The 23,774-nt window shown below is 46.6% G+C and overlaps 1 protein-coding gene across 1 annotated transcript in view; it reads right to left on the bottom strand.

Moving 5' to 3' along the window:
- Nucleotides 1-23,774, bottom strand: part of ttll7 (tubulin tyrosine ligase-like family, member 7) — a 272,951-nt gene that overhangs the window by 133,530 nt on the left and 115,647 nt on the right. The window contains exons 5-7 of the mRNA XM_078560682.1: nucleotides 16,269-16,390; nucleotides 10,592-10,659; nucleotides 7,299-7,457 (exon numbers count right to left, since the gene is read on the bottom strand). Of these exons, the coding sequence (XP_078416808.1) occupies nucleotides 7,299-7,457; nucleotides 10,592-10,659; nucleotides 16,269-16,390 (349 nt within the window). The remainder of the gene's footprint in view (nucleotides 1-7,298; nucleotides 7,458-10,591; nucleotides 10,660-16,268; nucleotides 16,391-23,774) is intronic.

Below are 23,774 nucleotides of genomic sequence, written 5' to 3'. Positions count from 1 at the left end.
ATTTCCGGAACAGAATAGAGTGAGCTTTATTCTGCTGAATTAACTGTGTTGTACCAAGACCTCAGAGTACTCGATGATGATTGTAGGTGCCAACACTGATATTTCTCAGCAGGGGGTGGGGGGGAAGAGAGAGGTGGTGGGGGGAGAGAGAGAGGTGGAAACAAAATGCTCCTCAATATTGCATATCAGAACCAATATGAAGAAAGCTGAGCTAGTCTGGGGTGACTTGCTATCGAAAGGCATCTGATACCCATTCTTGCAACCTACTAATATGTCACCCATCACACGGGAGCCCAGGCATATCTAACCTTTGCATAGAGCTTCCCGAGCAGATGATAAGCGGATTGTTTCTGCTAGTTGGTCGAGAAAAGGGTACGGGCGGACTTCAGGGTTACAGGAGGGCAGATTTTAACACAGCCCCCTCCCACCCCAGCCCCCTCCCACCCCAGCCCCCACCGCAGCTTTTACCAGCTCGAATTCCTGCAAAGGGAGCCACGACGAGAAGAGGTAGGGATTTCGGGACATGGGGGGGGTGGTGGTTGGTGGCACCGAGCGCACAAAACAACAGGTGATGGCTGCACCAAGCGATAACAGGAGAGCTCGTCCAGTCCCACCTCACTTTGGTTGCAAAGTGCTCTGAAGCATGCTGATAATGAAAGGTGCTATATAAATGCAAGTCTTTCGTTTTATACCTGACTGAAAAGCCAACCTCCCGACGCTGAAACCTGCCATTCAACATTTACCTTCAGTTAGACTCCGTTTTTACTCGATGTTTCTTGCGTGTGAATTTTTGTGCTTATTAAAGTGATGTTACGATGGTGCAAGGAAAGGAACACTTTCTAATTCAGAGAATCAGTGTCAGCATCAAACACTCGCAGAGAGGCACAAACACAGTTAGGTGGGGAACAAAGCTCCCTCTGCTGTACAGTAGGTGCTGCTCCTCCTGTGGTACGACTTCAGTAGAACGCCGCATGAGATTTTTCTACTTTGCACGTCAGCTGTGTCATGTAAGAGTGAGTCTGCCAACAATACTCTTGGGTAAATGAGTTTGCTGGCCAACCGAACTCTAACTGCACACCTTCCTATGTTCTCCTCAATTGCTGCTTGTAATCAATAATGGGGAGAGGCTGATGTAAGGATAAACGGTGATGGTTTTGTTGAGACATAGGGCAGAGCACCAGATCATACGTGCTCACTCAGAAACCTCCAGAACTAGACTTACAGTTCCCAGTCGCCTGCGGTGTACAGTGACTTGTCAGTGCTGTCACCTGATCAGTACACTTGCATTCTCTTAAAGGGACAGGGTATACCCCACCTAACCACAAATGCCAATATTAAAGTTGAATTGGAGAAACAGCTTTGTGCTGCACAGGTCCTTCTTGGGAACTGATGCAAGTCTGCGGAAAGCATCAGTCGCAGACTTGGCCCAATCCTGTCCTCACTCACTGATCAATTCCAGCGCGAGAGCAGATATCCTAATGGCATGCAGTCACCCTGTTCCCATCTTCCTTTACCCTTGCACCCCCCAGCCCCCCCAACCCTTCAACCACCAAACTTACCATTCTTAAATGCTGATAACACTTCCGCTTAAATCGCTAACTTCTGAAGTAAATCAGGAGGTGAGGGGCAAGGGTGGTGGGGGTGGGGGAGGCACCAAATAACAGAAGCAAAATTCTTTCCCCCATTATAGAACGTGCAAAGCTTGCTGTTTTTCTCAGCTCTGCCACAATCCATAACCATCTAGGTTCTGCGGCAAAAAAAGCGTGGGTTTGAACTTATAACCTAACATCACAGAATCATAACACACAGAATAAGGCCCGTGAGCCTATCGCTGATGCAGGTGCACTAAAGCACATCTCCTGTTCAGGCTAAAGTAGTACAATGCATGAACTGACACTGACAACCTCTAGCTTGTGTGGCTCTGAGTCCAATGAGCACAGGGGCAGCTGCACTTGCCTGTCTGTCGTGGCTGCAGTTGCAGCTGAGCACCGCTCTGTAGTAAAGGGTTTTGTTTAAATTCAGAAAGACTCAGAGCGCTCGGGGATGAAATCCATCGGGGCAGCTGCATCACATCACTTCAGCGGCACGTCCACTCCCCAAATAACACACCGGCCCCTTCCGTTTATGAGAGGGAATTCCTGAATGAATCCTAGAATGGTTACGACACAAAAGGGGGCCATTTGGCGCATCATGACTGTGCTGACTCCCTGGGAAAGCAACTCAGCGAGTGCCACTCCCCCACCTTTTCCCCTTGCCCCTGAAACCCTCTCAGATAATTATCCAATTCCCTTTTGAAGATGGTGGTTGACTCTGCCTCCCCCACAATCTTAAGCCGTGCATTCCAGATAACCGCTCGCTGAGTAAAAAACAAACTTTTCTTCATGTTGGTTTTGGCTCTTTTGCAAATCACTAAATCTGTGCCCTTTGGTTCTCGTCCCTTCCTGCAATGGGAACAGTTTCTCCCTATGTACTCTGTCCAGGTCCCTTCTGATTTCGAACACCTCTATCAAATCTCCTCTCAGCCTTCTCTCCTCAAAGGAGAACAGTCGCAGTTTTCACAGAATCTCACAGTGCAGAAGAGGCCCTTCGGCCCATCTAGTCTGCACCGACACATGAGAAACACCTGACCTACCTACCTAATCCCATTTACCAGCCCTTAGCCCATAGCCTTGAATGTTATGACGTGCCAAGTGCTCATCCAGGTACTTTTTAAAGGATGTGAGGCAACCTGCCTCCACGACCCTCCCAGGCAGTGCATTCCAGACCGTCACCACCCTCTGGGTAAAAAGGCTTTTCCTCACATCCCCGCTAAACCTCCTGCCCCTCACCTTGACCTTGTGTCCCCTCATGACTGACCCTTCAACTAAGGGGAACAGCTGCTCCCTATCCACCCTGTCCATACCCCTCATAATCTTGTACACCTCCATCAGGTCGCCCCTCAGTCTTTTCTGCTCCAACGAAAACAACCTAAGTCTATCCAACCTCTCTTCATAACTTAAATGTTTCATCCCAAGCAACATCCTGGTGAATCTCCTCTGCACCCCCTCCAGTGCAATCACATCCTTCCTATAATGTGGCGACCAGAACTGCACACAGTACTCCAGCTGTGACCTCACTAAGGTTCTATACAACTCCAACATGACCTCCCTACTTTTGTAATCTATGCCTCGATTGATAAAGGCAAGTGTCCCATATGCCTTTTTCACTACCCCACTAACATGCCCCTCTGCCTTCAGAGATCTATGGACACACGCCAAGGTCCCTTTGTTCCTCAGAACTTCCTAGTGTCATGCCGTTCATTGAATACTTCCTTGTCAAATTACTCCTTCCCAAGTTTATCACCTCACACTTTTCAGGGTTAAATTCCATCTGCCACTTATCTGCCCATTTGACCATCCCGTCTATATCTTCCTGTAGCCCAAGACACTCAACCTCTCTGTTAACCACCTGGCCAATCTTTGTGTCATCTGCAAACTTACTAATCCTACCCCCCACATATTCATCTATGTCATTTATATAAATGACAAATAATAGGGGACTGAGCACAGATCCCTGTGGTACGCCACTGGACACTGGCTTCCAGTCACTAAAGCATCCTTCTGTCATCACCCTCTGCCTCCTACAACTAAGCCAATTTTGAATCCAGCTTATCAAATTACCCTGTATCCATGTGCATTTGCCTTCTTTATAAGTCTCCCATGTGGGACCTTGTCAAAGGCTTTGCTGAAATTCATATAAACTACATCAACTGCACCACCCTCATCTACACACTTGGTCACCTCCTCAAAAAATTCAATCAAATCTGTTAGGCATAGTTTTCCCATCTATCATGCATCTTTCCCATCCCTGAAACCATTCTTGCAATCCCTTTCTTTTCTGCACACTCTCCAACACCTTCACTTTCTTCCTCAAGTGTGGGTGTCCAAAATTGGACACATCATTCCAGTTTATTTGTAAGAGAAGGTCGTTGTCCGTATCACAAACAACAATCTTTCTTCCCTCAAACAACACGGGCAAACACAGGTTGGTTAATTCTACAGGCCGCTGCTCCTGGGGCCTCTCTGGGCACAATCACCCCCTCCACAGCAATGGCACAATATCGTTCCGTCCGCATGATAAATTTCACAGTGTCTCCGAGAGGCTTGCTGAGCTGCTAAATAAAGCACAACCACTCTCTCCTTTCTTCTAGAAGCAACCGTGTAAGCTGTCAGCTCCTTGGTGAGTTTGCACAGGCAGTGACGGAGCCGTGCAGGATACAAGAACGTGGGAGCTCATCAACGCCAAGCAACAAGTTCTTGCAGCGTGACCTCCTGTTAAAGAGGTGAACAGAACTGTACTCATCTGAAAAGAGAGATACCGCTGTAGGGGACAGGTTGTGAAAACTATTAGCTGTCAGGCTGTGAATCAGTGCATAACACGAGATCATCATGACTATTTTTTTGACAGTCAACAGTAACAAATCCCTAAACAACTCTGTGAAACCCTGGAAAGGCAAAGTATCTGAAAAATTTGAAAAGCAGGTTAAGCAAGGCGTTTCATGCTGCCACCAAGCAGCGGCAATGCTAACAGGGTGCTGCCGTCAGTCCAAAAAGACTTTCTGCCTACCAGACAATTTAACAACATAGGGTATGAATTTCAGGGTTGGTGTGATGCCAGGTATGTAGGCTGTACAACCCAATGATTGGTACGATCGAATCAAACAGTATGTTCCTTCAGTGGTTCATAATAGGCAGGGTACAGACCGTACTCAACCAGCCCCACACTTGCAAAACCCAAAACAAAACATCCACTTTTGGATGTGATTCCGCAATTGGGTAGCACTCGCTGAACAATCCTGAGTGCACTAATCGCTACACTAACAACCAATTTAAGATAATCAGTCAAGCTCGTAATGTGGCTCATTTACACTTGTTAAAAGCGACATACATTCATATATGGTGACCCATTCTCTGCAAACAAAAGGAATATGCTTAAAAAAATGAACATGTTCAATTTTGTGACTTTTTTTTTTAATTACCTAGGATCTTGGGGAGCCTATAGTTCCCCGTTGCTTTCTCTATGGCAACGCTTTGGCCAATCAGAGTCAATTTGCCAACCAATCAGCACCCTTTTCTCCTGTAGTATAAATGTTTGTGATGGTTTGAAATTTTGCAAGTTTATGTTTGTCTCGTGAGTACCAGACGAAAAGCTTCAACAACACGTCTCACTTTTCAGTAATAATTCCATGAATGTCACAGCAGAGGTACCAATGGAGAACATTCTGCTGGAAGAGTCCTCCAGAAACGCCTCACTGCAGCGAGCAGAGTGATATCAAATTTAAAAAAGGACTTGTGGCACGGCTCAGAGACATTCCAAAGAGCTTTGCAAACAATGGAACCGGAGAGAAAGCAGCAATAAAACAATGGAGGCTACTGTGGTGCAGGGGAACATCCATGCCCTACAAAATATTGCTTTGTGAACAAAGCCAGGACAACGTGTGAAATCGCTCATCAGTTAACCTGCGTCAGGTTTATGTGATGCGCTGCATCAACTCCTGAAGCCGGACAATGTCTGAACACACAGCAGCGAATTGTTTCCTTGCAGTTAGCAAACGGACCCGATAATATTCCAGCTACTTAAATAAAAAGTGTTTTTTTAAAACACTTTCAAGCAAGACATGCTTACCTATTTACTCGTATCTCACTCTCAGTATGATATAGCGCGGAAGAAGCCATTTGGCCCATCACGCTTGTGCTTGCTCTTTGGAAGAGCTATCCATTTAGCCCTGCCCCACCACCACCGCCCCCCCCACCCCTACACCCCACCCCACTCCTCCACCGAGCTCCTTTCACTGCAAATGTTTCCCTCTCGATCATCCATCCAACTCCCTTTGGAAGCCCACTACTAAATCTGCTGGAAGGTGTGCAGGCTGCAATCTTTGACGTTTAGGAGGTAAATGAGGTTGGCTTGAGAATTTTTGGAATTCCCCGCCACAGGGAGCTGTGGTCGCTCATCGTTGACGACATTCGCGTCACAGGTGGACACATTTTTGGGTATAACGGGGAACCAAAGGATAAGGGGATACCCGACAGGAACCTCACCGGTAGAAGATCAGCCACGAGCGCAATGAATGGCGGAGCAGGTCTGAAGGGCTGAATGGCCAAGGCCCACTCCTGTTTCTTAATGTTTTATGTTCTAGGCTCAAGTGAGTGGGTCGGTCGTCCATTCATAAAAACACTGAAATACTCGCACGCAGAATCCAGTATCTCGGAATTGACGCAATGAGCATATTCACAGGCAGCTCCCAGCATATGAAACACTGCTCTGGAAACATTTCTTCTTAAAATCTACACCCAAAGCATTGCAATTGTCGCTTAGCAGGCATGGGTAAGTTCAGAGGAACACCAGAATGATATCAGAATTCATGGAAGCCAGCTCTTATATCTGTCACACTCCATAAAGATTATTACTGTCACTGCCTGGTATCACAACAGGACACTGCTAGATTTTCACCCATGCAAAGTGGGCTCACCTTTCTTGCCATGCTGTTCTGCATCCTAGCTAGCAGTCATCACCCTCCGTACTCGTTAAACTGCGTTAACTTCCTGTCCAGCAACGTCTCGATTTTAAAATGTTCATCCTCGTTTCCAAATCCTTATCTCTCTAACCTCCTCCAGCCCTACAATCCTCCCAAATCTCGACACTCCTTCAGTTCTGGCCTCTTGCGCATCCCCAGTTTTCATCGCCCCATCATGGTGGCCACGCTTTCAACTGCCTAGATACCTAGCTCTAGAATTCCCTTGCTAAACCTCTCCGCCTCTCTTCCAGCCCTCTCTTACCCCATTAAGACGCTCCTTATAAAACCGACCTCTCTGACCAGGCTCCAGGTCACCTCTCCTAGTATTTTCCTTATGTGACTTGGCATCTAATTGAGTTTGTTAACTGCTCTTGCCTTAAGGGCGCTTGCTGAAATCATGTGGCAATTTTCACACGCACACACACACACACACACACACACGTGTTGGAAACACATCACATCACAATGATGGGAGTGCATTCTGCAGGCATCTGGGAGCATATCTGTTGCATCCATTCTAAACCTTGTGCAAAGTAACCCTTTCTCATTAGTTAAATCAAAGTGCTTCAAAACAAATAACACCCCCCACCCCCGCCACCACATGGTCAGATTCTCACAGCGCTCTCCAACGTGTTCATGGCGCAGTTTATGCAGCGCGGGTTGCCAACTCATAGTTGTCCCAGGGAGCCAAGGTTGGAAGAGCGCGCGGACAGTAGGCTTCAGGTTAAAAGGCTTAACATACCCATGACCCATCGCCCCATTGGCTGGCTTGACTATAAAGGTCTTCTGTCTACGCTTCTTTCGTAACTCCTTCACACAGTTCTGGAACTGGGTATACTCTGCGGGGAAGATCCAGGTCCTAGGGGTGAAGCAGTATTCCTGAGACTGGCTCTTGATCATCCTGAAAGATACAAAGGTTAATAAAGGAAGGTGTTAAGAGCTTGAAGGTGAAATCCATGGGGTGAAATCAAAAGAAAGCCAACCAAGGCCAGAAAACAGGCGATTACTTTCCACCCAGCACAAAAAGGAAAATCCACCCCCTTATCTATTTTTGTGTAGCTATAAGGGTGCAGGTTTGTGCAAAATGTACCTACGCAAGCACAGGGAGCTGTTTGGTTCTCATCCTTCATTTCAATAGGCAGATCTTCCTATGTAGGCTGGCTGTTGTTTCAGGCTCCACTGACAATATCACAGGTTGTTTATCCATTTATTATTATCATGCAAGGTTTTTTTTAAGCACATATCATTTAAGTGGGCAATGGCAACATGTGACTGAGCCATGAAAGAACCAGGTTCCATTCCCATCCTGCCCTGTAGTGGGACAGTTCAGGAAGGTAAAAAACTCAGTCCAGGAAATAGAAAGTCGCACAGGGACCAGCATTGTTGATTCTTCTTTATTCTTCCATGGGATGTGGGTGTCGCTGGCAAGGCCAGCATTTTGTCACCCATCCCTAATTACCCTTGAACTGAGCCGCTTGCTAGGCCATTTCAAAGGCCTGGCATTGGAGGTCGTCCAGAGAACGCTCACTAGGGTGATCCCAGGTGTGGAGGGATTTTCTCATGAGGAGAGGTTGAGTAGGTTGGGCCTGTACTCATGGGAGTTTAGAAGAATGAGAGGCGACCTTATTGAAACATATAAGATTTTTAGGGGGTTTGACAGGGTGGATGCTGAGAGGTTGTTTCACCTTGTGGGAGAGTCTAGGACCAGAGCACATAATCTCAGAGTGAGGGATTGCCCATTTAAGACAGAGCTGAGGAGGAATTTCTTCTCTCAGAGGGTTGTTAATCTGTGGAATTCTTTACCGCAGAGGGCTGTAGAGGCTGGATCATTATGTATATTCAAGGTTGAGACAGACAGATTTTTAATCAGTAAGGGATTTAAGGGTTACGGGGAAAAGGCAGGAAAGTGGAGTTGAGGATTAGCAGATCAGCCATGATCCCATTGAATGGGGGAGCAGACTTAATGGGCTGAATAGCCTACTTCTGCTCCTACGTCTTATGGTTTTGTGGCAGTTAAGAGTCAACCACATCACTGTGAATCTGTAGCCACATGTAGGTCAGACCAGGTAGGGATAGCAGATTTTCTTCCCTAAAGGGGCATTAATGAAGAAGATGGGTTTTTACAACAAATGATATTTTCATGGTCACCATCACTGAGAATAGTTTTACTGATTAAATTCAATTTACACCAGCGGCCTTGGTGGGATTTGAACAATGTACCCAGTGCACGAGTCTGGGCCTCTGGCTTACTGGTTCAGTGACACAACCACCTCACCACCATCTGGTGATTGGTGCTGGAGGAGGTAAGAGTTGGTATCAGGCTAAGGCTCAGAGTTGGGTTGGGATACCCTTCCAGCAGTGAATCACCTGCAAAGCTCACTGGAGAAGCTCATACATGAGGAATCGGAGGACTGAGAGGAATACTGGAGTATGGATCTGCACTCCCCCCCACTTCCCCACATGAACAAGTGTCCACAGAAAAAGAGAACACTAAATAAAATACACATCTGAAAGCACAATGTTCTTTATCTCCATATCTCTGTGGAATACACAGGGGCAGAAATGTTGTTACAGCTGAATAGAGGTTTGCTTAGACAGCACCTGAAGAAAATGGGCTTGAAGCCAAAGGTCAGCCATGATGGTGTTGAGTGGTGGAGCAGGCTCAATGGGCCGTGCGGTTTCCTCTTGCTCCGAGCTCTTGCGTACAATATGAAGAGGGCAATTCAGAACTGCTGAGCGTTGTCCAACAGTTTTGGAGATAAAACTAGATTAAGCTGCTTAGGATGCTATTAATAGTTATTTAAGGGACTTCCATTTCCATCTTTCACTCGGCATGTAGGATTGCCAACCCTCCAGGCATGTCTGGAATTCTCCAAGAACGAACAATTAATTTTGAGGGCAATTCAGTCAGCCTACCTGGGAGAAAGGTCATAGCGACAGGAAACACCAATGGTGTGTTCTGTTCATTTTCCCGAGGGGCGAGAGGGTGGAGGGGGGGGTGGAGTAGAAAAGTAAGGAAGTCTCGCTACAACTTTACAGGCTCCTGGTGTTGTGTGTACAGTTTTGGTCCCCTTACTTAAGGAGGGATATATTTGCATTGGAGGAAGTTCAGAGAAGGTTCACTAGATTGGTTCCTGGGATGAACAGGTTGGCCGGAATTTCCAGCCCCCACCCCCACGGTGGGGCTGGCAAGCCATGGAAATCTCCAGTCACACTGGCGGGACTGGAAGCTCCCTCTGGCATGAGGGGCTGGAAAATTCCGGCCATTGTCTTCGGAGGAAAGGTTGGGCCTATACTCATCGGAGTTTAGAAGAATGAGAGGTGATCTTACTGAAACACGTAAGATTCTGAGGGGAATTGACAGGGTGGATGCTGAGAGGATGTTCCCCCTCATGGGGGAATCTAGAACTGGGGGGGCACAGTTTCAGAATAAGGAGTCTCCCATTTAAGACAGAGATGAGGAGGAATTCCTTCTCTCAGGAGGTCATTAGTCTTCGGAATTCTCTTACCCAGTGAGTAGTGGTGGCTAAACATATTCAAAACTGAATTAGACAGATGATTGATTGACAAGGGAGTCAAGGGTTATGGGGGGCAGTCAGGAAAGTGGATCTTACTGTGGAGCAAAAGCAAGGAGCCAAGTGGTCTACTCCTGCTCCAGTTTATGCTCTTATGTTTCAATCTGTTTGCCTGACAGTGGAGAATCATCCAATCCGGTAAGGAGGAGTCCGTTCGTTATCCAATGCCACATTGGAGGACAGAGCTTTGCAAGGATGGACGTGTCGAGTGGGAGAGTGGGGGGGTGGGGTGATTGGTGATGGGAGGTCATGTAGGTGTACCCTCCAGGAATAGATCCAAGCAGAGCTGACAAACTTCTGTCTGCACATAACCAATTGGCGTTAAGGTGGGGATTGGGGGCTGGTGCATGCTCAGGCTTTGCCACTTCTCAAACTCAGTTCATTCAGTAATAAACGTCAAAGTGCCTCAAGTGAGATTCCAGTTTCACAGAGACCTTGCCCAGCAACCTGAGTCACTTACTTGGCCATGTTTCTCGCCAGGCAGTCCTTGCGACAAATCTCTCCCATTCCTGGAAAATGGTTGATCCTCTGTAAGGAAAGACAAAATAACCATTGCAGACAGTATCAGTCGGGGGCTACTGAGTCAGGTATTTAGCTTCTTCTTCTCCTAGCATTGTCTAGTACAGCCAACTCCACACAATTACATTATAAACCACATTTATAATGTTTTTATAAAAGCCTCTTTCAGTCCCATTGCTGAACGTTGAATTATTTGCAGAGCTATTGGGGAATTGGGACTAACTAAATTGGTCTTGCAGAGAGATAGTATAGACTCGACAGGCCAAGTGGCCTCCTCTGTGCTGTAACCATTCTCTAGGGGCCTGTACAAGGTGGGCAAACTTGCATCACTCCCAGAAAATGGCGGTGAATTGAGGCCTCAATCGCTTCACTTGCCTGCCCATGGAGTGGATTGCCATTTTTAGTGGGCGTCTCCACAACCCCCTCACCCCCACCCCCAGAAACTTATTCAGAGGGGAGACCATGTTGAGGAGCCAACCCCGATAGGGTTTTCTGCTACATTCCCACCCCCTCCTCCAAGAGTCCAGGAATTATTGCCCAAGCCTTCAGCACATTAACAAAAAAAAAACAAGGTACATTAGCTGCAAAAGCAATACATGCCTTTAAATATTGCAACATAAATCATAGTCACAGACACAGCACAATTTATAAACAGACACACAAATTAAATGTTATTATTTTGAGGAATAAATAGATTTGAACAGGGAACATTTTAAGCGAGGACTGGATACAATTCTTCACAACATTAAGAGCAAGACAGAGTAAAGCAGTGCTACCCCCAGGTGGCAGGGGGAAGCAGTACAGCTGGTACAAGCTGAATTCCTCCACTAGGCAGACTCACGCCAGGCAGAATCCCATGCTAGGAAGGTCAGGGCAGAAAAATAAAGTGTGCTTCCCATTCCTTCAACGCTACGCAGTGAGCACCTGCTGCTGTGTGTGAGGCAAGAGAGCAGGTTACAACAGGATAAGTCTCAGCTGTCCATTCCATGACTAACCGAGGTCACTGATGCTCACTGCAATGATAACTTGCATTTTATACAGTGCCATTAACATAGAGAAACATCCCAAGGCACTTTACAGGATTGATTATGTGAACAAAATTTGACACCGAGTGACAGGAGGAGATTTTGGGGCAGGTGACCACAAAGAGCTGAATCAAATAAGTAGTTCTTAAGGAATATCTTAAAGGGGCAACTCACCAAGCCTCCTTCGATAGTACCTTCCGAACCAGCGACCTCTACCACCTAGAAAAACAAGGGCAGCAGACGCATCCATACCAGCGCCACCTAAAAGCTTCCCTCCAAGCCACACACCATTGTGACTTGGAACTATATCGCTGATATACCACGTGGACTGCAGCAGTTCAAGGAGGCAGCTCACCAGCATCACCTTCTCAAGGGGCAATTAGGGATGGGCAATAAATGCTGGCCCAGCCAGCGACGCCCACATCCCATGAACGAATAAAAAGGAAATCTCGCGGAGAGATGGTGCTGGGAACGAAGGAAGATGCTGAGACACAAGAGTTGAGTTGAGTTGAATTCCTCGCAGATGCGGCTCAAGTTTGTAATGGAGATAGGAGAGAAAAACAGCAACGGGGGGAGTGACGGGTTGTCAGGGCGATCAGACGGGGCTGGGAAGCGAACATGGGCACAAAGCAGTGAGGTGAGAAGAGAGTAGCAAGCGGGCGGCTTGGGGAGAACGGATGAGATGGTCGCATTTGGAGAGGGAATTCAATGCAGGTCACTCAAGGTGCCTTGTAGGGTAGGAGCCTCGAGTTACTGTGTACTGGATGAGAGTTCACATCTATATGGTCAAAGGACACCCAGAGGATAGAAAGTTAATAGGGTCTGGGACCCAGCTACAATCGAAGGAGTCCAGACCTGTCTGGTAGTACAGATCACAGGCATGAGCTTATTATTGGCCCTATAATGGGGAAACTGTGCAGCACAGGTACACAAAAAGAAAGAGGCTCCAGAACTGAGTTCTTTACGCTATTTCACTAATATACAATCAGTTTAAATGTGAGACTATGAGCTTCTCTCACTGACCCAGCTTAGCTCTAAGCCTTGCACACCACAGAAGGGTTCATTTTCAGGTCCCCAGTATGTTGAGTCATGGATCTTAGGCAGCTTGGCAGTGATACATTGCTAGCAAGAGAGGAATATCATTCAAAACATTGTCTTTCTGTGTATGAATGAGTGTGTGTATGTGTGATTGAGCTTGTGAATGTGAGTGTGTTAGTGTGAGAGTGTGTGTGTGCGAGATTGAGATTGAGAGTGTGTGTGTGAGCGTGTGTGCGTGAGAATGTGAGCGTGTGTGAGATTGTGAGAGTGTGTGTGTGAGATTGAGTGTATGAGATTGTGAGTGTGTGTGTGTGTGAGATTGTGAGTGTGCGTGTGTGAGATTGAGTGTGTGAGATTGTGAGTGTGTGTGTGTGAGATTGTGAGTGTGCGTGAGAGTGAAAGGGTGAGAGAGTGGGTGAGAGAGTGAAAGGGTGAGAGAGTGAGTGAGAGAGTGAAAGGGTGAGAGAGTGGGTGAGAGAGTGAAAGGGTGAGAGAGTGGGTGAGAGAGTGAAAGGGTGAGAGAGTGAAAGGGTGAGAGAGTGGGTGAGAGAGTGAAAGGGTGAGAGAGTGGGTGAGAGAGTGAAAGGGTGAGAGAGTGAAAGGGTGAGAGAGTGAAAGGGTGAGAGAGTGCGTGAGCATGCGAGTGTGCAAGTTGTAAATGTTGGGAGGGAACAAGGCAGGGCTCAGTGCAATGATAGTTAACTGGCCTACCAACACACCCTGCCTAGTTTCACACCTGAAGAACATCCACATGGTTGATGTTCTGGACAGCCCCAAGTTGCCGTAGTACTGTACCCAACAAGGAGTCAGTGCCTCAAAGGAAAAGGAAGAGCTAGAGAGATAACGCCGCATTTTTCTGAACAAATTTATCGACTGAACTCTCTGTAACCTCCTCCCAGGGGTGTAGGTCTGGTAAGCACTGTGGGAACTGTACCATTGAGATCATTAAAAAATGAAGTCCAGGACAAAGGACATCTGTTTTGCACATCAAAATTTGCCCTCGATAGCTCCAAACTTCAACTCAAACAGATACATTTCAGCTCACAGCATCAAGGACAGGAAGTGTCAATGTCTTTGTCCGGGGGTTAACAGCAACCACAGGAATCCAGGCTGTATTTCCACACACGACCCAGTGGCTGTTCGGGCTGAAGGAGGTTGCACAAGGATGTGAAAGTGGAAAAGATTTCAGGTTTACTTCCCAGTCTCTGGCAGATCAGCTAATCTTCATCAGCAACCAATGGCATATTCTTTGACCACCCACTGCTCAACCCCCCGTGCCCCTCCACCCCCCCCACCCCGTACACCCCCCCATCCAGAGGGGTAGGTGGTAGTGCAGTGGCATTGTCATTGGATTGGTATTCCAGAGGCCTAGGGTAATGCTCTGAGGGCACAGGTTCGAATCCTACCATGAATCCCACCACAATTTGAATTCAATAAAATCCAGAATTAAAAGTCTGATGATGACTATGAAACCATTGCCAATTGTCATAAAAACCCCATCTGGTTCATTAATGCCCTTTAGAGGAAAGAAATCTGCTGTCCTCACCTGGTCTGGACTACATGTGACTCCAGACCCACAGCAACGTGGTTGACTCTTAAATGCCCCCTGAACAAGAGCAATTGGGAAGGGCAATAGCTGCTGGCCTAGCCAGCGATGCCCACATCCCATGAATGAAAAAAAGAAACCCTGTCCTGTGCACCCCTCTCCATCCTCACCCCATGTAAAGCTGCCACAACTGGCCTCAGTCCAATGAGTGGACGTTGGGTAAGGAGAAGGTATGGGCTGGGCTGTGACACCAGCTGTACCTCAGTGGGTGTGTCTCTCACCTCTGAGTCAGAAGGTTGTGGGTTCAAGTCCAACTTCAGAGACTTGAATGCAAAGCCCAGGCTGGCACTCCTGTGTGAGCACTGCTGCACTGTTAGGGGTGCCAGCTTTCACTTCTGATGTTCAACAAGGATCCAAACAGGCGTCTCAGGTGGATTTGGTGAGAAGACCAGGAGAGTTCTCCCTGCTGCCCTAGCCAATAGTTATCGCTGAACCAACATCGTTAAAAATAGATCATCTGATGACTTATCTCATTGCTGTTTGTGGGAGCATGCTGTGCGTATATTTGCCGATCCATCTCCTACAACAGTGGCTATGCTTCAGAAATATTTCATTGGCTGTAAAGCGCTTTGGGAATATCCTGATGTCATGCAGATGCTGTGTTAATGGAAGTCTTTCTTTCCCTCCACCACCGTGGGGAGACGGTGGCCTAGTGTGAATGCCATTGGACTAGTAATCCAGAGGCCCAGGCTAATGCTCTAATGGGGTGGGTTCAAATCTCATTTAGTTAATAAATCTGGAATATAAAGCTGGTCTCAGTAATGGTGACCATGTAACCATCATCGATTGTTGTAAAAAAAAAACCATCTGGTTCACTAATGTCCCTTTAGGGAAGGAAATCTGCCGTCCTTACCTGGTCTGGCCTACATGTGACTCCAGGCCCACGGCAATGTAGTTGACTCTTAACTGCCCTCTGAAACGATGTAGCAAACTACACAATTCAAGGGTAATTAGCGATGGGCAACAAATGCTGGTCTTGCCAGTAACACCAACATCCCATGAAAGCATTAAAAAAAACTAGCCCTATAATGGCTCAGAACTTCTGATCTCCAGGGGATTATACCCCACTTAAATCTGTTTCCACCACCATTTCAGGCTGAACATTCAAGATCAGAACAGATGATGGTACAATTGAATGAGTGGCTTGCTAGGCCATTTCAGAGGGCAGTTAAGAGTCAACCACATCGCTGTGGGTCTGGAATCACATTTTTTTAAAATTCATTCATGGGATGTGGGCATCGCTGGCTAGGCCAGCATTTATTGCCCATCCCTAATTGCCCCTTGAAAAGTGGTGGTGAGTGACCTTCTTGACTCACTGCAGTCCATGTGGCGTAGGTACCCCCACAGTGCTGTTAGGGATGCAGTTCTAGGATTTTGACCCATGTAGGCCAGACCAGGTAAAGACTGCAGATTTCCTTCCCCAAAGGAGTGAGCCAGATGGGGTTTTGAGAGTTGTCATGGTCACCATTACTGAAACCAACTTTCAACTCCAGATTTATTAATTGAATTTAAATTCTGCCAGCTGTTGTGGTGGGATTTGGACCCAAGTCCCCAGAGCATTCGTCCAGGCCCCTGGATTACTAGTCGAGTGACATTACCACCCCACCGCCATCGACCCCAACAAGCGCAATGCAAGAGAGTGCAAGCCAGGGTAAACATGTTAACCAAACTACTGAGCTTCTCTCAACTCACACATTGGCCCAACAACTGACCAAAGAACAGAAAGGCCAGCCATCTCTTGGAGGGTTGCTGACAGTATATGCATAACAATAACCTTGGAGATGAAACCACGGAGCTGATTCCCACCTGGAACGGTGCCCCAGCAAGAATCAGCTCCTCTCCGCACGGAGAAGTGAACAACGGAGGGCGGGAGGAAACGCAATTCAAAACGGCAAAGCAATCTCACACCTCGGCTGAAACGGAAGGTGAACGACGCCATTCGGCCTCACCTGATAGTTCCTCAGATCGGCTATCCTCTCCTGCTGAACGGCTGCATCATTCCAGATCAGGTTGGCAGTGTCGTCTTCCTCTCGGGCTCGAGCAAATCCCGCTTCCATTATCGCTAAACGCACTGCAAAAGAAAAAAAATCAACGGTGGCCTGTTATTGCCCCTCGGTAAGCCGACAGCGGCCGAATCTTTTACATTCAGCAAGGGTGAGGAGTCTATGTATTTTGATACAAGAACAAAAAGTGCTGGAAAAACTCAGCAGGTTTATATTTTGATCCCCATTCCCCCCCCCCAACCATGCTCGCTGACCCACACTGTCTTCCAAACCAGTGACACAGCTAAATTCAAATTCCCATCTATCTGATCAAATCTCTCCCCGACTTCCTCCCCCCCTCCCTATCTCTGCAACCTCCTCCAGCCACACAACTCTCCAAAACCTCTGTGCTCCTCCCAATCTGATGGGGGTAGTAATTGGACAGTTTGGGTTGGTCCTGCTTTGTGTGGACAAAGCAGCTGCCTGATCGGCACCCCATCCACCACCTGAGCTTTCACTCCCTCCATCACCGACGCACAGTAGCAGCAGTGTGTACCATCTACAAGATGCACTGCAGCAACTTCCCAAAGCCCCTTCGACAGCATCTTCCAAACCCATGACCGCTCCCACCTAGAAGGACAAGGGCAGCAGGCGCATGGGAACACCACCCCCTGCAAGTTCCCCTCCAAACCACTTACCATCCTCACTTGGAAATATATTGCTGTTCCTTCATTGTCACTGGGTTTAAATGGTGGAACTCCCTCCCTAACAGCACAGTGGGTGTACCTACACCACAATGGACTGCAGCAGTTCAAGCAAGCGGCTCACCAGCACCTTCACAAGGCCAGTTGGGGATAGGCAACAATTGCTGGCCTAGCCAATGGCATCCAAATCCCAAGGATAAATATAAAATGGCAACCAAAAGCTTGGTCAAAGAAGTAGGTTTTAATGAGCTCAGAGCTTGTTAGCTTCACCTCTAAAGAGTCATAAGGGCTTGAAACGTTAACTCTGTTTCTCTCTCCACAGATGCTGTCAGACCTGCTGAGTTTTTCCAACATTTTCTGTTTTTATTTCAGATTTCCAGCATCCGCGGTTTTTTTTGCTTTCTCCTAGGTTTTAACGAGTGCCTCACAGGTAGATAAAGAGGTAGATATGGTACAGGATGTTTATTATACACCTACACCCAATAGCTCAGCTTGTTAAAGAGATAAGAAGCTGGGCAGTACAGACCTAAGAGTTCCCGAGTTGAATGCATGACTTATGCTGGGTTGATCAATCCATCTCTGTTTACATAGCAGTAAAGGCTGCTAGATTAGACCTCTGTTGTCCTCAAGTTAGATAGCAGGAACTCAGCCAGGGCTCCCAATGCCGACTGCTACACTCTGCCTCTACAATACTGAAGCAGCTGATAAAAATACAGGTTTGAACATTTATTCAGTAGGGTATTTGGGTGAAGGAAGACATTTGCAACTGTTCCCCAGCAAGTGGTCAATGGCTTTCAGGAGAGCTAAGGATACAATAGACAGTATCTGGTTCAGGGACTGCCTTTTGTACACTGTACATACACAGTAACTCCTGGCGCCGACTGGAAGAGTTGAGCACTCGACCCAAGCTGCTGTAGCTGATGCACACGCAACTGTTCCTGATGCTGGCGGCAAAAGGGGATTTTTCTATATAATTACTGTGCGAAATCCAGTTTTGTCTCAAGCTATCTATTTACATCACTATTGAATGACAGTTAGTGTTCTGATTGAAGATCTTCAATAATAAATCCATTGCCAATGATATCAAGGTAGAGAAACAGCTACATCTACAGAGCGATCAACACCCACCCACCGACATGGACACCAATTAACTTGCCACATTACATAATAAATAAGACCATGAAAATAAACAAAATAAACGAGTTTATATAAACGCTACTTTCCCTCTAGTGTGTCAAGGCTTTGTGCAGGGAGCCCTTCACAGCACAGATAGCTTAGTTGGACAATAATCAGACTCTTAATCCCAGGGATATTGCTTTGAATCCTACATGAGATAATGCATCTCTTATCAAGTATTTTATTCAAGATACTTTTTGATTGCTTTTTTGGGCGGGGTGGGGTGGGGTGGGGGGAAATACAATTAGTTCTCCACAGTCTGGGAGTTCATTGAAGGTTAGGGATTTCAGTTACTAAAATTTCCTGACCAAACTTCATCATTCACTGAATCGTCAGAAATATGTTTTACAGGCGGAATAGTTGATAAATGATATGTTAAGTGGATATAAAAACTTGTAATTGGTTAAGGACTGAACAATAATGTTAGTCTGCGTCAAGCCAACTTGTTTGTTGTAATACAGCAGCTGACACACTGAGACTGACACCCCAAATGTATAGGAAACGCTCCCCCTAGTGTTGCGGCACAAATAAACACAGCCTTTGTTAAACTACATTGGGAAAGGGCGGGGGAAGGACAGGCAAATATCCACAGGCCCTGGATCCCAGCCATAACTCCGCCATCCCCCTCGACTGCAGCACATGCCCCGTCAGAGTTGGCAGAGTCAATGGCAAGTCATCTTATATGCAAGGGGGCAACAGATATTTATCACTTTGGCCACAGTTCACGCATGCCCCTTGCTGCCGGAAAGTCTGATGGCCAACAGAGGTGACATTCAAGATGTACCCACCAGGTGGAAAGAAACACTTGCATTTATGTAGCACTTTTCACACCCTCCGGACATCCCAAGGAGCTTCATAGAAAATTAAGTACAATTTAAGCATCATCACTGCTATGGTGTAGGAAATATAGCAGCCAATTTGTGCACAGCAAGATCCCACAAACAGCAATGTAATTGTCCAGGTAGCTTTTGTGATGTTGATTGAGCAAGAGCGACTGGTCAGGACACCAGAGAGAACCCGCGTTACTCTCCCTTGAAATTGTGCCATGGGAGAGTCCACCTAAATGGGCAGACAGGGCCTCAGTTTAATGCCTCACCTAAAAAAACAGCACCTCTGACAGCATAGCACTCCCTCAGCAGTGCTCTGGAGTGTCAGCCTGGACTTGTGCGCCCAGGTCTCCGGAGTGGGACTCAAGTCCACAATGTTGAGAGTCAGAGACGAGAGAGCTACCCCATTGAGCCACAGCTGACTGTGCATGCGCACTGCCTCCCAGTTATCAAGGTGGCATAGGAGGCCACTCAGCACCTGCGGAACCAACACTGTGCAGCCAAATTATTAGGCTAACATTTTCAGAGAGTGAATCGATTTAACCTTATCCCTCAATCAACATCACTAAAACGAAACAGGTTATCGATAAAGGCAAAATACTGCGGACGCTGGAAATCTGAAACAAAAACAAAAAGTGCTGGAAAAACTCAGCAGGTCTGACAGCCTCTGTGGCGAGAAAGACAGAGTTAACGTTTCGAGTCCGTATCACTCTTCTTCAGAATTCTGAAGAGTCATACGGACTCGAAACATTAACTCCGTCTTTCTCTCCACAGGTTATCGATAGCCTTGCTTTTTTATAGCAGTTCGCTTAAACAAATTGATTGTTATGTTTACTACATTAGAACAGTGACTACTCCTCAAAAGTACAGAGGATGTCCTGAGGCTGTGAAAGGCACCATATAAATCATAGAATCTTAGAATGGTTACAGAACAGATGGACGAACAGATGGACGCCATTGGACCTGTCATGTCTGCACTGACTCTCTGAATGAGCAACTTATCTAGTGCCATCCCCCATCTTGTCCCATAACCCAGCACACTCTGCTTTTCAGATGATAATTCAATTCCATCTTGAATGCCTCGATTGAACCTGCCTCCACCACACACTCAGGCTGTGCATTCCAGGTCCTAACCACTCGCTGTGTGGAAAAGGTTTTCCTCATGTCGCCATTGTTTCTTTTGCCAATTACCTTAAATCTGTGCCCTCTCGTTCTCGAGCATTTCACCAATGGGGACAGTTTCTGCTTATCTACTGAATCATGATTTTGAACACCTCTATCAAATATCGTCTGGACCTTCTCTTCTCCAAGGAAAACAGTCCCATCTTCTCCAATCGATTTACGTTAACTGAAGTGACCCATCATAGAATGGTACAGCACAGGAGGCCATTCAGCCCATCATGTCCTTGCCAGCTCTCTGCAAGAGCAAATCAGCTCGTCCCACTCCCCAGCCCTTTCCCCTCAAACCTGCAAACCTCTCTGTTCAGGTGCATACCCAATTTTCTTTCAAAAACCATGACTGAAGCTGCCTCCGACCACACTCTTAAGCAGCGCCTTCCAGATCCTAACCACAAATAGAAGTTCCCTCATGTCACCATTGGGTTTTTTTTTGCCACTGACTAAATCGATGTCCTCTGGTTCTCGACCCTTCTGCCTCTGGAAGTCTGTTCTTTTGTTTTCAGTGTATCTGTGCTGATAATTTTATCCGTAATAAAATCCTGATTCTTTGAAGACAGCAGTGGAGGGTGCCACTGCACACAATGTCCAAAGGGGGGCGCAGTCAGGGCAGCTGTGTGATTGGATAACCGGTTAGCCCACTCACGAGGCTCCGTGCTCGGTTATTTGGATCACAATGACTATTAGTGGCCCTTCCCACAGCTCCAAAGGGGATTATGTAAGGGTTTCACAGGCGACTAATGAATGCATCCAATTACACTGACAATAGCCACACACTGAGTGACTAAATGAGTGACTGGTTATTGAACAGTTTCACTGCGCATGATTGCATACAAACTGCACCATGAAGGCAGGAAGGATGTACAAGACCAGCTGGGACCACTGCTCTCCACTCCCGAAATTCAGAAGTAAAAAAAAAAGAGGCAAAAGCTCTCTACACGTGTGGAAAACGGTTGACCATAAGACCATAAGACCATAAGACATAGGAGCAGAAAATAGGCCATTCGGCCCATCGAGTCTGCTCCGCCATTCGATCATGACCGATAAGTTTCTCAACCCCATTCTCCCACCTTCTCCCCGTAACCTTTGATCCCCTTACCAATCAAGAACCTATCTATCTCGGTCTTAAATACACTCAATAACCTGGCCTCCACAGCCTTCTGTGGCAATGAATTCCATAGATTCACCACTCTCTGGCTAAAGAAGTTTCTCCTCATCTCTGTTCTAAAAGGTCTTCCCTTTACTCTGAGGCTGTGCCCTCGGGTCCTAGTCTCTCCTACCAATGGAAACATCTTCCCCACGTCCACTCTATCCAGGCCTTTCAGTATTCTGTAAGTTTCAATCAGATCCCCCCTCATCTTTCTAAACTCCATCGAGTATAGACCCAGAGTCCTCAAACGTTCCTCATATGCTAGGCAACCTGTACAGCCAGCGATGGCATTGGCGTTAGGAGAAACCTATTCAATACTGGGTGAAACAATAAGGTAAAAGCAAAATACGGCGGATGGTGGAAATCTGAAACAAAAACAGAAATTGCTGGAAAAACTCAGCAGGTCTGACAGGCCGTGTGCAGAGAGAAAAAACAAAGTTAACATTTCGAGTCCATACGATGGACTGAAGAAGGGTCATACGGACTCGAAACTTTAACTTTGTTTTTTTCTCTCTGCACAGAGGCTGTCAGACCTGCTGAGTTTTTCCAAGCATTTTGTGTTTTTGTTTTGGATGAAACAATAGCTGACCTTTCACCTCTGCTAATGGGGGGGCCTAGTCACACATTCATCCAGATGGTCTATTAGATTGCAAAGCGTACTAGAGTCCTGCGTAATCCGAAATAAAAACAAAAAGTTCTGGCAATGCTCAGCAGGTCAGGCAGCATGGTGTAGAGAGAGAGAGAGACAGAATTAATGTTTTAGGTGGATGAATGGTCATTGACATTAACGTTAACTCTGTTTCTCTCTCCCCACATGCTGCCTGTTCTACTGAGCATCCCCAGCTTTCTCTGTGCTTTTCTCTGTTAGATTAACTGTGTTGCTGTCTTAGGAATCCCTTCTTTTCAGTAATATTGGCAATTAATGAAGACACTGCCTACAAGAGCACTAGGACATTCATTTGACTTTTGTTCCCCCCCTTTTCACTTTTGATCTTTTCCCTTTGAATAATTCTGTAATCCCTGTGTTTGCTGCCTTTTGCGACCAGCAATTCGTATCATCTTCATTGGTGTAGGTTTAGATAAGGTATGCAAAGAAAAGCACTTCTCACTAGATAGTGTTACAAGGACAAGGGGATACAGGGCTAAGATTTTGGGAAAGAGGTGCAGAGGGAATGTGAGGAAGAACATTTTTATACAGTGAGCGATGATGACCTGGAACTCGCTGCCCAGGAGGATGGTGGAAGTGGAGATAATCGATAATTTCACAAGGAAGCTGGATGGTCACTTGAGTGAAACAAACTTGCAGAGTTATGGGGATGCAGCGGGAGATGAGACTGACTGGATTGCTCGCCAGAGTGCTAGCATGGACTCGATGGGCCAAATGGCCTCCTTCTGTGCCATAACGGACTACATGCCTCTAAGCTAGCAAATGATTGCCAGGGTTTTATGGAGGAGGAGTTTGGCCTGTGTCAGTCTCCTTCCAGGCAGGACAGCAGGCTCCCTTTGGCTCGATACTCCCCATGAAGTGCAGCTCCTGGGACACAAGGGGAATGGGAGGAGTGTGCGGTTCCAAGATCGGGGCTGTGCCACACTGCTGGGGGAGAAGAACCTTCACTCTGCAGGTAATCATGTTCTGCAGTAGGAGTGCTCGGTTGGAACCCTAGGCAGACAAAGACTCCAATCCCCAACACGAGCATCCCCCCACCATTATCACACAATGAAAGCCACATTCCACAAGGTGAAAAGAAATACTCCCAATTTCCTGACTCTTGGCTGATCAAATGTCTATGATATCCAACCTCAGTTTCAGTTTGTAGTGAGCAATCTTGGACTGGTTCTCCAAGAAGAAGCTGGTTAATGGTAAGTTAATTATATTGTTACAATAGACCGGGTGTAGGGCATTGTTTAATTAAGTAGCTAGAGCACTTAGAAAGGGAGACTCAGCCCCCCCAAACCACATGATGATATAGTTAGATAAGTTTTCTTTGGAGTTTTGTTCTGTTACAGTGCCCCTTTAAGGGGACTTATCACTTTAATTTGATTTGTTAATTTGCCTGTCTGTTTATTATTGTACTCAGAAGAGTATGAAGAGAGACTGCCAGGACACTGGGTTGGTAGGTAGGAAACATATATATGTAATGCTTCATTCTGCAAATAAACCTATAATCAAGAAAAGTATTAGTGTCTAGTTTCATACTTCACCAATTGTCTTGGGATCCATTTAACAAAGCTTTTCTCTATACATAGTTATGAAGATGTGTTATATAAAATAACTTATAATGTCATTGGCAGACATACATATGTAGTGAACTTTTTTGAAAAGAGCACTTTTCCTAAGTAAAGGACACTGGCTTCCAGCAGCTACTGTGTTGCATTTGCTTTTATGGATAGTGTGTTTATGGAGTTCTCAGAGAGGTCATGTGACCCAGCTCTTAGGTGT

Source organism: Cetorhinus maximus, chromosome 17 (assembly GCF_964194155.1).
Source record: "Cetorhinus maximus chromosome 17, sCetMax3.hap1.1, whole genome shotgun sequence".
NCBI classification, from domain to species: Eukaryota; Metazoa; Chordata; class Chondrichthyes; order Lamniformes; family Cetorhinidae; genus Cetorhinus; species Cetorhinus maximus.
The sequence above is the reverse complement of the archived record's forward strand: the minus strand, read 5'-3'. Positions and strand labels throughout refer to the sequence as shown.